Source organism: Beauveria bassiana (genome assembly GCF_000280675.1).
Source record: "Beauveria bassiana ARSEF 2860 unplaced genomic scaffold BBA_S00046, whole genome shotgun sequence".
Lineage (NCBI taxonomy): Eukaryota > Fungi > Ascomycota > Sordariomycetes > Hypocreales > Cordycipitaceae > Beauveria > Beauveria bassiana.
In genome coordinates this window covers 41179-56362 of record NW_007930881.1, presented here as the reverse complement: position 1 = coordinate 56362, position 15184 = coordinate 41179, and the positions used below count along the sequence as shown (strand labels likewise).

Sequence of the window (15184 nt, the reverse complement as noted above, 5' to 3'; positions counted from 1 at the left end):
TAAACAAGTTCAAGATCGAAGCGGGTGCTGTCGTGATGTCAGTAAGGGTCAGGGCGGCAAACGGAGGTTACGGCCTTAGCTTGGCAATGTCGGAAGGAGATGCTGATGAATGTGTGGGGTGCGGTCATGGATACCTGTATTTAGCGCCAGGAAGCACCAATATGGGCGAGAAAAAAAGTACTCGCTACTTGTCATCGTTGACAGGCAGCTTAGTCAGTATTTCGACAATTACTCTGTGGCGAAGCACTTTCACCGGGTATTAATTAGGCAGATATGTAGGTGGTATTTAGCCTGGCGTGCCTGGTAGTAGGTAACTTGTGATAAGGAATTAAGACTTGTACTCGAGATGAATCATAGCCTAGCGCGACAGAATAATCTGACAGACTGTTGCGAAATCTATTCTTCTTGAATAACTACCAGAACTCATTCGTCTGGCTCCCATGCCAACTGCCGAGTCTTCATTTCCTCCAATTTCTTCGCTACGAGAGGCTCCATGCCCGCTCTCGTTTGCTCATCCAGCAGCCCCAATCTATGCATCCATGCATCCTCCAGCTTTCCCTCGTGCGGCCCAAAGAACTGATGGTCCAGCTTCGCCCAGTACACGTCGTCAAACCCGAAGCTTTCTCGCGTTGCATAGACGGTCCAAAACTCGCCGCTATCCCAGCTCTCGCGCATCCTCCTGGAAAGTCGCTGGTCCTCACGGAGCTGCCCAGCGGCGATGCCAGCGTCCTCGGTTTCCGTCATGACCTTTAAGAAGGTTTTCAGCCGGCGCTCGTACTTTTCAGTCCAGTCTGCTAGTCCATCATGCCAGAATTCGGGCCGCTCGATTAGTAGCCACCAAGGAGGAGAATATGTATATTCGCACGGGGCGGCGTAAGAAAATTCCCAGTCAATCACGGCTGCAATCTCCAATTGATCATTGAGGAGGATATTAGACGGTCGCAAACCGTCGCACCAAAACTTGAAAGGCCCGTGACTGTCTGGGATAAGTTTCTTCTCCCTGGCAAGTTTCTGGAAGAGTTTCCTTGCCGTGTATTTGCGCCGACAATCGGTCTCTGACTCGACGACGTCATTCCTTTGATGAAAGAGGTGGTCAACGTGTAGTGATGCGAGACTCTCAAAGTATTTCGATGAGCTCTGAAAGGAGCCGGCAGGCAGCTTTGCCCGGGGAAAAGTCCCTCTTCGTACCAGCTCATTTAGTGGCATCGACAGCGGGCGGGTTCGCACTTCCCACTGCCATTCATCAATTTCTTCTAGAGCCCCTATCAAAGGGAATTCCAATCTTGAGAGCTGTAGCAGAACACCTGACACCTGGCGATATAGACCTTCGAGTTTCGTTTCGTCAATATTTGGGTCTAGGACTGGCGCGATGTCTTTCGACAAGCCTGGAATCTGCATCACTGCAGTCATACTCCCGTTGTAATTAACAAATTCCATGATTATGAATGCTCCCAGACCGAGTGGACTCTCTTCTTTCGTTCCCCAGTGGAGAACGAATGGAATGGGAATTGACGTGTGATCTTGTCGTGGCGACTTCGATTCGAATCTTTTCCTCTGGAAACATAGTCTTTCCAGGCTTTGTAAATCGTATCACAGCCGAAGCGCCATCTATAAACTGAACGCGGAGTAAAGCATTGAGTCCACCAGCTTCTAAAGCGCGAACCTCTGTGGGAACTCCCTTTCGGTGCTTCGCGACGAAGCGGGAGATGACTTGTTGCGTGTCTGTCTCCAGTAAACTCTCATACCATTCCTTGTCCAGACGATCACTCTCATCCAAGGCGTCATGGTCACCCTCGATTGAGAACATGGTGAGAGTAGGAACTAGCGGGCGTAGTAAATAGGTAAGTGGTATGGAAAGGGAAGGCCCCTTTTTGCGCTTGTTATCGGACCCGAGACTGCACCCTGGCACGCGCAGCCTTGTTGCTGGGCGCCCAAGTCGCACAGAAAAGATGACAGTTGATTACAAGCATCACAGCTCGTACCGGATAATTGACCCGGCTTTGAACTTGGCAGTAGAGATCCAATGTGAGGGCAATGTACAAGCCATGCTACATCTATCGCCGCGTAATTGGGCACAATTTCTCCCCTCCCCGTCGGCGCTGGCGTTTTGCTCACTCTAGGTTCAGCTGTAGCTCGACAAACTACGTCGCTTACGATTGACATGATTCTTCGAGTGAGTTTGTAAGCTGTTCCTTGTACTTTTTGTCCAGTTTGGGGTTTGCACTCGGGGCTACACAAAGCGAAATGACGACGACGAGCGCGATTCTTCCCCTGAAGGCAGCGACAAGTATTTGAAAAGGGCGGGGGAGGAAGGACTATTCAATTATTGATCCCTTCCACGTTTCGGCTCCGGGTTGATCATGTCGTTCGTTGCAACTGAAGCTCAGGCAAAGGCCAGAACTGTGGATGATGATGAAGGGGCAAACAATAAAAAGGCGAAATCTGGGTATACATAGTGTCTTGTGTTTGTTATCAGGCTTCACACGTCATAATGCCAAAAGCCGTTGCCACCATGACCAAGTTTTAGTGGTGATCTCCAAGGCTGTAGCGGTAATAGTAGGCCTCCACATGACGCGAGACTGCACTGCATGTGAACAGACGCCATGGACGCTCCATGAGAGTCATAAGACTTGCCAAAAACATTGTCGAAATTTACAACAAAGAAAAAAAAAATATCCCTCCTGCTTTATATCCGGCAGACGCGCACTTCAGACAGTCACTGCTTCAACCTCGGTGCCTGGCCATCTTTCGTGCAGCGGTTTGCAGCGGTTTGCGGCAGCCTGTTGCAGCCGGCAGCCCCTGCATTTGGCCTGTGACAGTCTGACGGGACAGAAGCACACCTGCGACGCGACCCACCTAATCACGCCAAACCTCGAGTAATCGGCCATCATCGCCTGCCAAGTCTTTTCTTTCCATTCGCGTTCGCCTGGAGCGACCTCTTTAATCTAGCTCTGCCAATTTCGCGTTTGAATATCTGCGACCCAACTCGCTCGAGTGCTTTGCAAGCCGAAGCTCTGCGCCATGACCGAAGCTCCGAATGGCTCTGCGCAGCCCAGCGCCAAAGCAAACGGAAGTCGCAGGATTCGGAACAAGCCAGGCTTCCTCCGTTGGTCGATAAGCTTGGTAGCACGGTAAGCTACTCCCGCCATTGATATCATATCAATGGACTCTCATTTTCGGCAATTCGCATCGCTAATTCACCTCCAGCCTCACCACATGGGCTGCCATTCTCACGATCCTCTTCCGATGCCCACCCACGCTCCAAGACTGTGATGAGACGTCCCCTTTTGTCTGCAAGCACTATTTTCAAGTCAAAAATGCCATCGCGCCCCATGTTCAGCCCTACTACGACCAGTACGCCGCGTCCTACGTCGACATTGCCCAGCCCTACTACGACACGGTCAAGACCACCGTGATTGCGCCCGTCCGACACTATGCTGTCCAATACGGCGAGCCTTGGGTCGTCAAGGGCCGCGATTATGCCCTCATACAGTGGGAGGTCAATGGCCAACCGCGCATCGCCCAGCTGCAGGCCTTTACGCAAAACCACTACGACAAGTTTCTCGCGCCGCACGTCTCCAAGGCCGTCGCCCTGGCAGAGCCTTACTACAACATCGCCAAGACGCAGTCGCTCTACGCTATTGACAGCATCGTATACCCTGCGTATGAATTCTCCAAGCCATACGCCATTTATGTCTACGAGGCCTCGCACAAATTTGCCGCCAATACGGTGCTGCCGGCAGCCCAGTGGACGTGGTCCAACAGCAATGCATTTCTCAATCGCGCGGTGTGGCCCCAGTTGCGCGCTGTATACGTTGAGAATGTCGAGCCGCAGCTTGTGCGCATTGGTGAGCGCCTGGGGCGCTACAAGTCGCACGCGAAAAGCAAGGCCTTGCACGAAGCGTCCAGCACCTGGGCACCCAGCTCCAGGTAAGCACTCAACGTGTTCTCTACTGTACTCTATGATTCTGACAACAGCAGCAGCTCGACGACTGGTACAATCACCCAGTCATCGTACGTAAGCAAGCCTGCTCCCCAGAGCACTACTCTGGACGTCAGCGACAGCCAACCAAGCGACACGCCTCTGCAGCGCGAGACAGAGGCTGAGCTCGGATCAGGACGCGGCGCTGTCGAGGCTCCAGAACCCGAAGAAAACGAATCCGACATGCAGCGAAAAGTGCGTGAAATGGTGACGAGCGATTTAGAGTTGTGGCAGGAAAAGTTTGCGGCCCAAGCTGAACAGGGCGCAGCCGAAATCGAAGACGGCGTCGATGAAATCGCGCGTCGTATGATTGATCAAGAAGCCAACGTCGTTGGAGCTTCTCTCATTCAGCAACTGGAAGAGACCATTACCACCGAAATCACCAACCTCAAGAACAAAATCAACGCCCTTGTTTCGCAGAAGTTGCAAGGAACCGAAATCGACGCCGTTGAGGAAACCATTCAGGCTGTTCGGGCCGCCGGCGTCGCTATCAAGTCCAAGGCCCAGGCTATCCGCAGCTGGCGCGAGCAATACGACGAGGACCTGCGTAGCACAGTTCTGTCCACTTCTGACGTGCACTTTGCCATTCTCGATGAGACGCGCAGCCTGGCTCTGCAGCAGATTGGCATGAAGTGGGCGTGGACTGATGGTGTTACCTACAAGGACTGGGCCAAGTACCATGAGCTCAAGAGCACATTCAAAGACTGGACCGAGGAGCTCAAACAGCTGATTGTCACGCACCCGACGCTGCTCGAGGCTCAGGACGCCGTAGTTGAGATAGAGGATCGTGGCATGACGATTGCGGCGGCCGCTGCCAAGGAGCTGGCCAGCCTTAAGGAGGTTGTTCAGTGGAAGATGGACGCCGAGGATGTCAGCGATGAGTTCGACGTGGCGCGGCTAAAAGAGATTATTGACGAGAAAGCCAGAGTGGCAGAGGAGGCCAGATTGAAAGCGGAAGAAGAAGCCAGACTCGAGGCTGAAGAGGAAGCCAGGCTCAAGGCTGAGGAAGAGGCCCGTATCAGGGCGGAAGAGGATGCTAAAGCCGCCGAAGAGGATGAGGACGACGAGGACGAACGAATCCACTCGGTAAAAGAAGCCAGCGAGTCCAAGCCCCTGATTAGCGCCGACATTGACGCTGAGCCTACCGAAGAAGACGAGCGCATCCGTTCCGTCAGGGAGGCGTCCACCTCGCACCCCCTGGTCAGCGAGAGCGCCGTGCCTGAGATGGATGCCGAGGAAACCGACGACGCCACGTCGAGCGCTACCGCGACCGAGGAGCCTACCTCTGCTACCACTCCGGAGGAGACTTCCGCCGACGGTTCAAACGACGAGGAGAAGCCCGACGTCCCTGAAGAAGAAGCCAGAGAAGAGCTCCCCGTGCAAGAGGTCAAGGGTGGTTACCGTAAACACGGTTTGCCGGTACAGCCTCCCGACGCCAACGCTGTGGACCGATGAGCGCTTCCGGGGCACCATATACTGGGCTATCAAGGGACGAATAGCCCTCTTTACGCAACTTTGCAAATTGTACAGTGTTTTTGTCGATGATTTTATACTGGCCTACTGCAGCTGAGCGCGACGTACGGATTCCAAGAATTGGAACCAAGCGTTTTTTCAAGGGGAGAAGCGGTGTATATGTGTGTAACAGGACACGGAAAGCGAACGAGCGAGCAATGTATATACGGGGTTTACCTTTTTTTGTTTCTCGGCAAAGAAGAGATGGGACATGTATCCGTATAGTTGAGTGATTGATGAATATACGCATATAGGCATTTTTTTTTTTTACTTTTAGCACACAGGGCATAAAGATTGGTCAAGTGGTGGAGACGGAAAAGGTTCGTCGGTGATTTAGATTTGCGTGAACCAACGCTTCGCTAGTTTCATCGGAACTAGCGAAGATGGCGAGGAAGTTTATGGAGGTACGGAGGCGGCCTCCCAAGGGTCTAAATACTGGGCATCTCTAGATGGGAGGATCGCATCTAGCGGCGAGGATGAGTAGGGTCGTTGGGCGGTTCGGATTGTGCCCGTGTTGTAATGAGGTCTGAGGCACGGGTGCGATGGGCTGATGACGTGACGTCTTGGATTTTGTCTTTGAGGGTCTGAGTATGTGTCTTCCCAATCTTACTCTTATTGATATTCTGCGTTGATAATAGATGGATGAAATTCGATGTTCATCTCTCTTAGAATAGTGGTTACAACTCTGAATCCCTTTTGAATTCGTCCTTGTGCGTAGTGTCGTGATCTGCACGACGGCTACTCAGTATGCAGTCAGAGGCTTGTTGAGCTGCAGTAAGATGACTTTGCGCGCCACGGGTCTCAGTAGTGACGGCGGTGGCGGAAAGAGGCGCTTTTGCGTAAATTGAGTGGGCGGGGGAGGTGGCTGTTGGTGGTGTTGAGGCAACAACAGTGCAACCCATACAGCAACAAGGTGTGACAAGGCTGCAAGCAGGCTGCAAGTTGGGAGAGGATGATTATGGTTGTGATGCTGATTGGCGTTGATGACACAATGCGATGAATAGATGGGTCGGGCGGGATATTTAATTTCTGGACAAGATGGAGAAAATGAGGGGTCGAGGGGTTGAGGGGGGTAATATGGCATGGTAACTGACGAACGATGGTGGGTTGGTTGGCGGGCTGAGTTGGCAAGAGTGGTAGTGATGTTTGGGCGTAAAGAGGAGGTATCCTGCGAGACTGATTTAATAGCACTGTGAAGATGATTGAGTAGGTAATTACCGTCTGTCTAAGATGATCTAAGCCATGCATATATCTAAGTCTCTTGTCTGTTCATTGCATTGTTAAAGACAACAAGCGGCACAAAAAAAATGAAATATAGTGAAATGATAGTGGGTAAGCAACTGTGAATGCCCCGCTGCTTGGCAGTGCTTCCACACAAACACCGCTCAAGACAGGGTCTGCGCCAAGTCTTTCATCATTGTCGTTCCTTGACTCTGCACAGCCAAGCAAACACCATCCGTCACCAGTCTTCGTTCGTTCATTACCTTCATCTTGACCAGCTTCATCACCATCAAGAGCCATTCAATTCATCCATATCCATCTATCGCCATGCAAAGTTCATCCGCAAACAGACTTCAACACCAACTCTTTACCGATGCATTCCTCCCGCCTCCCCCACCACACTCCGTCTTGTCTCTCCTTCATCAATCAACGTCGTGTGGAGAGCCTTGGAGGCCGCATCCATTCTGACTTTTTGTACGTACCGACCCCGGCCAGCTACGGATTACATCCCCGCGAGTTACAGCCCTGGTGCCATCACTCCTGACCATTCTGGGGCCAAGATGCTGGCTCGGCTAGCCTGCATTTTGACCCGCCCAAGACGCTATTCGAAGACGTATTACGGATTCAGCTGCTTGTCGCGCGCCTTGCCCGCTAGCTACTTCAAATACTACGCACATGCCGCCCGACCAGCCGGCGCCGATTCTCTTTTCTCGTCGCCATTTTCAATCTTTAATTTTCCATCTCCAACTTTGCCGACCCGCCCTCGTCTGCTCCTCAATCGCCATCTGCGGCACATCACTCTTACGCACTTTTCTCACCATGCAACAAGACCATCACTAGCCACTCCCACTCCCACAGCTCCATACGCCCGTCCTCGGCCCATACCCACGGAGCGCCAATTGTTTTGCGACAGTAAGGCTACAGCTCTTCTTTCGCATCCCGCAATTGCCGCCAACTGCACCCGCAACTTCAATCGCCTCTCGCGCACCTCGTTTTGCCTCAATCGTCACAATGGGCTCAGACGGCTCGCGTAGCCCGCCGGCCTACCCCTACCAGGCCGAAAAAAACATTGGTCCCGACAAAGCTGTTGGCGCCGACCCCAAGCCCGTTTCCGACGTCACGGCCGGCCGCCTCTCCATTGACACTGGCAACGTCGACCAAACCCACCGTCTGCTCAAATCGCGACACATTCAGCTCATTGGCATCGGCGGCAGTATCGGAACCGTCCTCTATGTGCGTCCTTGTCAAAACATCCCCGCTTGATTCTCCAATCTCTTGCTTATCGTAGCCGTCGGCCTCGTGTCCAGGTTCAAATCGGTCAAGGTCTTCTCCATGGCGGCCCCGCTAGTCTATTCATTGCCTTTAGCTTCTGGTGTTCTGTTGTGCTCGCCGTCACCTTGTGCATGGCCGAAATGGTGACCTATCTACCTATATCCTCGCCCTTTATCCGATTCGCCGGTCGCTACGTTGACGAGTCCTTTGGTTTCGCCATTGGCTGGAATTTCTTTGTTTTCCAGGCCGCCCTCGTACCGTTTGAAGTGGTAGCCTGCAACCTCATTATCAATTTCTGGACCAAAGCGATACCCACTGGCGCAATGATTACCATCATCATTGTTCTATACGCCGCCATCAACGTAATTGCTGTCAAGTGGTATGGTGAAACCGAATTTTGGGCCGCTCTCGGCAAGGTGCTGCTTATTATTGGTCTTATACTCTTTACTTTCATCGTAATGCTGGGCGGGAACCCCCAGCACGATCGGTTCGGCTTCCGCTACTGGTCCAACCCTGGTTCATTTGCCCAGCTCTACGGCTACACCGGTGGCCTGGGTCGATTCGTTGGCTTTTTGCAGTGCTTGATTCAGGCCGCCTTTACCATTGCTGGTCCCGACTACGTCTCCATGGCCGCGGGCGAGGCCGAGAACCCGCGCAAGGTTATGCCCCGTGCCTTCAATGCCGTCTTTTACCGACTTACGACCTTTTTCATCCTCGGCTCCCTCTGCGTCGGTATCCTCGTTCCCTACAACGACAAGGACCTCATCGAGGCCTATGCCAACGGCTCACCCGGCGCTGCCGCCTCTCCGTACGTGGTCGCCATGAAGCGTCTCGGCATCCCGATTCTTCCTCATATCGTCAACGCAACCGTATTGACGGCGGCTTTTTCGGCCGGCAACTCGTACGTCTACTGCGCCTCACGATCGCTCTACGGCTTGGCTCTTGAGGGCAAGGCGCCGCGTCTTCTCACCACCTGCACCAAGAAGGGTGTTCCCGTTTACTGCGTCGGCGTTGTGCTCGTCATTGCGCTGCTGTCTTTTCTGCAGCTGGGCTCGGGTGCTTCCGTCGTTCTAAACTGGTTCGTCTCTCTGGTCACGGCGTCGCAGCTGCTTAATTTCGGCGGCGTCTGCATTTCGTTCCTGTGCTTCCGTCGCGCCATTCGCGCGCAGGGCGTCGATCCCACCACCCTGCCCTACCGCGCGTGGTTCATGCCGTATGCCGCGTACTATGCGCTCTTTTGGACCGTGCTCATGGCGTTGGTGGGAGGCTACCCGGTCTTTTTGCCTGGCCGCTGGAATACGCCCAACTTTTTGTTCTCGTACATGATGATTTTTGTGTTTCCGGCACTGTACTTTGGCTACAAGTTTATCATGAAGACCAAGATTCACAAGCCCGAGGAGGTGGATCTGCTCAAGGACCTGGCCGAGGTGGAGGAGCACGAGGCCAACTTTGTGCCCAAGAAAGCAGAGTATGTTGTGTCTTGTTGTTCGTTGTACAAAGTTGTTGCTAACGAAATTAGGTCTCGCTTTGAACGCATCTTGGACACGCTTTTTGGGTAGCTGCTTGCCCGAGATTTCGGGCGTACACGGGAGGATGTTCACACAGTGTCATGAATCGTGAGTTATATACCCTAGAAGCATATAGAATTGCATATACCACGGGAAATAAAGTAGTGAAAGAAAGTATGCTATTCAGCCAGAGCATGTTTGACGTGAAACTGCAGAGTAAAAGTATGCTGTTCAACCAGAGCAATGTTTGATGTAAAACTGCAGACTATCCAATCAGAGCATGCTTGACATGAAACTGTGTATTATCCAACTGCAATCTATTCAATTAAGCATGTTGTTTGTTGCATGTGACGCAAGACTGCAAAACAACATCTCATCTATCCAACTACACCATCTCTTTACAGAATATCCCACCCTTTTCAATATCCATACATTTTAGAAACCCTGCGACACAACCTCTACTTTCCATTCGTCGCCAAGTCCCGCGCAGGACCACACTCGAGCACCCTACCCCTCTCCATCCTCACGCACCAATTCGCGTCCTCGACGGCCTCGAGCCGATGCGCAATCGTAATCACCGTGCTCTCCGCCAGCTCCTCCCTCAGCACCCTCTGCACCGTGGCGGCGGTCGCGCGATCGATGCTCGCCGTGGCCTCGTCGAGGATGACGAGCCCGGACCGCCGCAGCACGGCGCGCCCGATGCCGACGAGCTGTCGCTGGCCCTGCGACAGGTTCTTGCCGCCGGCGTCAATGCGCGTGTCGAGCGTCCAGGTCGCGCCGAGCACGCGCGATATGGCGTTGGCGCAGGCAGCGTCGGAAAAGCGGCCCTCGGGATCGAGGTTGTCGCGCAGCGTACCCGGGAACAGAACAGGGTCCTGCTGGATAAACGTGATGCGCCGGCGCAGGGCGGCGCGGTCGACGGTGGCGAGGTCCACGCCGCCGACGGTTAAGGTGCCGCGGGTCGGGGCGCGCGTGGCGAGGAGCGCGTTGGCAATGGTGGACTTGCCGGAGCCGGTGCGGCCGAGCACCGCGCATGTAGATCCGCCGGGGATGGAGAGGCTGACGCCGTCGAGCACGGCGGGCAAATCGTCGTCGTACTGAAAGGTCACGTCGGTAAAAGTAACGGCGTCGCCCGGCGCCGGCCAGTCGTCGGAAGGGGGCTGCGTGTCGCCGGTCGGCTCCGCGGGGATGGCGTTGAGCATGTGCACGCGCTCCAGGCTCACGGCGTCGAGCTGCAGCTGGGCGAAGCGCTCGCAGAGCTGCTGCACGGCCGCCATGGCAATCGTCGTCTGCGTGAGGACGAACCCGACGGCCGACGCCGCGGTGCCGAGCGCGACCATGAGTACGATGAGCGCGGCGCGCGTGACGGCCGAGCTCATGGAGAGGCGGAAATCGAGCCAAAACGCCATGCTCCAGAAAAAGTGGTCCTGCTTCTGAAAGTCGTCGACGGCTTCGAGGTGGCGCTGCTGAAAGTGCGACTGGACGCGGAGAGCGCGGATCGTGACGAGGCCGTCTTGCATGACGCCAATGTTGGCGATGATGGGCGTGAGGTAGCGCATCTCGAGGCGGCGGAGGCAGCGGGATACGGGGACGTAGAGGCGGAAGAAGAAGATGAAGAGGAGGGAGACGGCGCCGAGGACGGCGAGCAGGATGGGCTGATGCGTGGCAATGGCGACGACGGCCATGACGAGCGAGATGAGGTTGAAGACAAACGACTCGAGCGGCTGCAGGATGCCGCCGTCGACCATGGACATGTCGGCAATGAGCCGGTTCTTGAGCTGCCCCGTCGGCGTCGTGTCGTGGTACCGAAACGTCGCCCGGCTGACCTTTTCCACCGCCGTCCGGAACAGGCCCTGCGCGGCGCCGATGCTGATGCGCGCGAGCAGCACCTGCGCGCCGCCGTAGCTCACGATTTGGCCGGCCGACAAGCCCGCGAGCACGTACAGCCACACGCCCGGATGCGACCCCGCGTCGGGTAAGCCCCAGTAGCCGCGCGGTTCATCGAGGAGCCCTCGCGCTGCGGCCGTGTCCTTGCCCCATTCCTCGAGGAGCCGCGCGCGAGCAATGTCGCAGTACCGCGATATGCCGTACGCCACAGCCAGCAGCACCCATAGGTGCCAGCCGCCGGCTTGCATGTACCGCAGGTACACGGTCCACGAGACGCTGCCCGTCGCGCTTGGATCCTCGGGGTCGAGTCGCCCGCCGCCGGAGAGGGCCGCGTCGTCGTCGTGCGCAGCGGAAGAATGGTCGGCGTCGTCGTGGGCCGTGTTCTCGTCTGCGGCGTGGTACGGATGCGCGAGTTCTTCCTGCACCTGCGCGGGGGTGAGCACGCGCGCGGTGCCGGCGTCCACGTCGACGACGGCGTCGGCGATGCGCAGCACAAGGTCGTCGCGGTGCGTCACCATGACAATCGTGCGGTCCTTTGCGAGCGGCCCTTGCAAAAAGCGCCGGACAATGGCGGCGGCCGTGTCGTGGTCGAGCGGCGCGAGGGGGTCGTCGAGGAGCAGCACGCGGCTCGGCGAGTAGACGGCGCGGGCGAGGGCGACGCGCGCCTTTTGTCCGCCCGACAGGCCGACGCCGCCTTCCTCCAGCTTGGTCATGTCGCCGGCGGGAAAGGCGGCGAGGTCCGGGGCGAGCGCGCAGGCGTGGACGACTTGGCGGTAGCGGTGGGCGTCAAAGGGGTGCTGGAAGACAATGTTGTCGCGGATCGTCTTGTTCTGCAGCCAGGGCAGCTGCTGCGCGTAGCCGATGGGCTCGTCGGGGACGGTGAGCGATCCGCTGCGCAGCTCCATCTCGTTGAGCGCGGCGAGCAGCAGCGAGGACTTGCCGGCGCCGACGGGGCCGCGGATGACGGTGAGCCCGCCGACGGGGATCTCAAAGTCGAGGTCGCGCAGGACAGCGGTGTCGGTGGACGGCCAGGCAAAGGAGGCGCGGTGAAAGGAAATGGTCTTGGCGTCGGGGGTGAGCGAAGAGGCGACGTCGCGGTCGGGCTCGGCCATGTAGGCGTGGACGCGCTCGACGGGGATGGTGGTCTTCCAAAAGGCCGAGACGAGGTCAAAGGCCTCCTTGACCGAGGCCTCGAGCTGGGAAAAGAGCTGCAGCGACGGCCAGATGACGTCGTTGGGCAGCCCGCGGCGCAGGACGACGGTAAAGAGCGCGATGCTGGCGAGCGGATACGACGTGCCGCCGGCGACGTTGAGCGTGGAGATGCACGCGGTCACGTAGGCCATTTGCAGGCGCTTGCGCATCTCGAGCGCGCGAAACGCAAAGATGCGCGCGCTCCACGAGTCGGTCCAGCCGTTGAGCTTGAGCGGACGGCTGGCCTCGACAAAGTGCGACACGGCCTGCGCGCGCTTGTCCGAGTGCGCCGTGCGCTGGCGCTCGAGCGCGATGAGATGCTTGACGAGCAGCGAGTTGCACGTCAGGAAGACGGCCATGAGCGCGAAGCCAATCGACGACGGCCAGCCCATAATGTCCACGAGAAAGTACAAGGTGAAGATGATTTTGATGGGCTGCGACACGAGTTTCTGGAAATCCCAGAAGCGCTGCGAGATTTCGTACGTGTCGCCGCGCACGAGGTTGACGACTTTGGCGTTGGACGCGGGCTGCGCGGAGACGGCGGCAGCGGCGGCGGCGGCGGCCGGCGGCGTCTTGTCGCGACGACCGCAGATGCGTGAGACGAAGCGCTGCATCTTGGTCTGCTGCTGCTCGCCGTCAGCGGTGGTCATGTCGCGGCGCGGGGATGTGCGGTTCTGGGGCCCCTTTTCGGTGGCGTCAGAGCCGGGCACGGCGCGGGTGAGGAGCTTGCCAAAGAGGCCGATAAAGGTCTCGCCGCGCGAGCGCTCATAGGCCTTGCGGGAGTACCAGTTGGCCGTCGTCTTGGCGACCTGGCGGACGGCGTCGAGGCCGAGCATGACGACGCACCAGTAAATGGCCTCGCGCGGCTCGGCGCGGTCGAGAGCGCGGTAGAGCTTGCTGGTGAGGCGGATATTGGTCACCTCGAGGACCTTTTCGGCGACGGCGAGCGACGTGGACAGGCAGAGGTCGAGGCCGTTGGCGCGGACGAGGCAGGGCAGCAGGCGGCCGCGGACCTCGCGAAAGGCCATGTACAGGCGCGTGTGCTGAAAGTCGTAGGGCAGCTGCCAGACGTCGTCGACGGTGATTTCGCGCTTCCGGCAGAGGCGCGCCAGCGGCGTGACCCAGCTCATGGTCCAGAAGCGCAGGAGCGAGAGGCTGTCCTCGGGGCTGCGGAGGAGCGACGACGGCGGCAGCGCCGAGGAGCCAATGTTGTCCACGTCCCAGGCCGGGTCGCGCAGAGGCATGGCCAAGATGCAGGCGAGGGCGACGAGGGCGAGCGCGTCGCGGATGATCTGCGTGGGCTCGACGTAGAGCAGGTCGTGGTCGAGAAAGTGCATCGAGTAGATGGCGACGCTGGTGAGCAGCATGACGGCGTACTGGGCGAGCAGCAGCCGCGGGGTGCGCGTCGGGCGGTCCGCGACAGTGACGACGACGACGGCGAACCAGGGCACCGTCTCGAACAGATGCAGCGTCTGCGCCGAGTCCAGTATGATGGGGATGAGCGACAAGAGGAAGCCAAAGAGCGCAATGAGAAAGAGGATGAGGGTCCAGTGCGTCCAGCGCTTGGGCTTGAACAGGTCGTCGTCGTCGGCGTCGTCTTCCGAGGGCCAGGAGCGCGCGTCGGGCCCTTGCTCGGCGGCAAAGGGCCGGAGCCAGACGGGGAGCAGCCGGAAGAGACGGGCTTGCCAAAAGTAGGCCATGGCGGCGGCGAGGGCGACGCCGGCGACGACGTAGAGCGAGACGGCCTCGGCGGGGGTGGGACAGTGCTCACCATGCTGGGTGGTGTAGTTGGCGGGCCAGCTAATGCGGTCGACGGGGTAGTAGTCGGCGCGGCGGGAGAAGATGTATTTGAATTGGGGACGCTCGAAGAGCACGAGAAAGAGAAAGAGATTCATGATGCCAGAGGGGGGGGGGGGGTCTGGGGCCGTGAGTTGACACGGGGAGAGCGATTGGGCTTACAAGATGAGCGGCATTGGCGATTTGGCGGATTGCAAACTCGGAGAAGAAGGGGATGAGCAAATGGGAGCAGAGAATGAGGTGGTGCGAGGTTGTGGACGACGGCTGCGTGTCACGGCTGGATGCGACACGGGCTCGGGTGTCGGAGCCGGCGACGGAGCGGACGACTCGACTCGGCCAGTAGAAGCAGCCAGACGCAGCAAAAAACGGGAGGGAGAGACTAAGCGAAGATGTGTTAAAGATGCTAGTCACAGATGATTGATACCAGAAAGAAATAGGAATAAGAAAAAGGTAGAGAGGAAAAGCGACGGGCTGGTGATGAACAAGGTGGGAAAACGAGGTCGGTGTGGAGGAACCGCGAGGGGAAATGTGGGGAAATGGATGTCATGTTGGGGGAGGATATTAGTTACCTGGTAGTTAATAAATAGCCTGGTGGGCAGGGCAAATATGGGCCAGTCAGGTAGAAGACGAGGTAGTAGTCTCCTGCTTATTTGGGTTGGTCAGACATTTTGAAGAGCAAGAGGCGAGGTGGAATGCGGGCATGTTTAATGGGCAGTATAAAAGATTCTTGGTTGATGGGAAGAGTAAGGTGGAATGGGAAGAAATAAAAAAGAAAAAGAGCAGAGTAGACTCCAACATGTCGCAGCAAAAAGGT

General features: G+C 56.9%; 4 protein-coding genes across 4 annotated transcripts; 2 read left to right on the top strand and 2 right to left on the bottom strand.

Annotated features, from left to right (window-relative positions):
- Positions 1–423: 423 nt before the first annotated feature.
- Positions 424–1807, bottom strand: BBA_09148 (phosphotransferase family protein; the record flags this gene model as incomplete). The annotated part of the gene is made up of 2 exons (XM_008604245.1): positions 424–1392; positions 1514–1807. 2 exons carry the CDS (start codon positions 1805–1807, stop codon positions 424–426), a joined length of 1263 nt encoding a protein of 420 aa, XP_008602467.1.
- Positions 1808–3021: 1214 nt separating this feature from the next.
- Positions 3022–5437, top strand: BBA_09147 (transcription factor hoxa13; the record flags this gene model as incomplete). Its single annotated transcript, XM_008604244.1, has 3 exons — positions 3022–3131; positions 3208–3930; positions 3982–5437. 3 exons carry the CDS (start codon positions 3022–3024, stop codon positions 5435–5437), a joined length of 2289 nt encoding a protein of 762 aa, XP_008602466.1.
- A 2289-nt stretch (positions 5438–7726) lies between these two features.
- On the top strand, positions 7727–9546 carry BBA_09146 (amino acid permease; the record flags this gene model as incomplete). The annotated part of the gene is made up of 3 exons (XM_008604243.1): positions 7727–7948; positions 8023–9455; positions 9507–9546. The coding sequence occupies 3 exons, from the start codon at positions 7727–7729 to the stop codon at positions 9544–9546; spliced, it is 1695 nt and encodes a 564-aa protein (XP_008602465.1).
- A 407-nt stretch (positions 9547–9953) lies between these two features.
- On the bottom strand, positions 9954–14468 carry BBA_09145 (ABC transporter; the record flags this gene model as incomplete). Its single annotated transcript, XM_008604242.1, has 1 exon — positions 9954–14468. The coding sequence occupies one exon, from the start codon at positions 14466–14468 to the stop codon at positions 9954–9956; it is 4515 nt and encodes a 1504-aa protein (XP_008602464.1).
- Between the last annotated feature and the right edge of the window lie 716 nt (positions 14469–15184).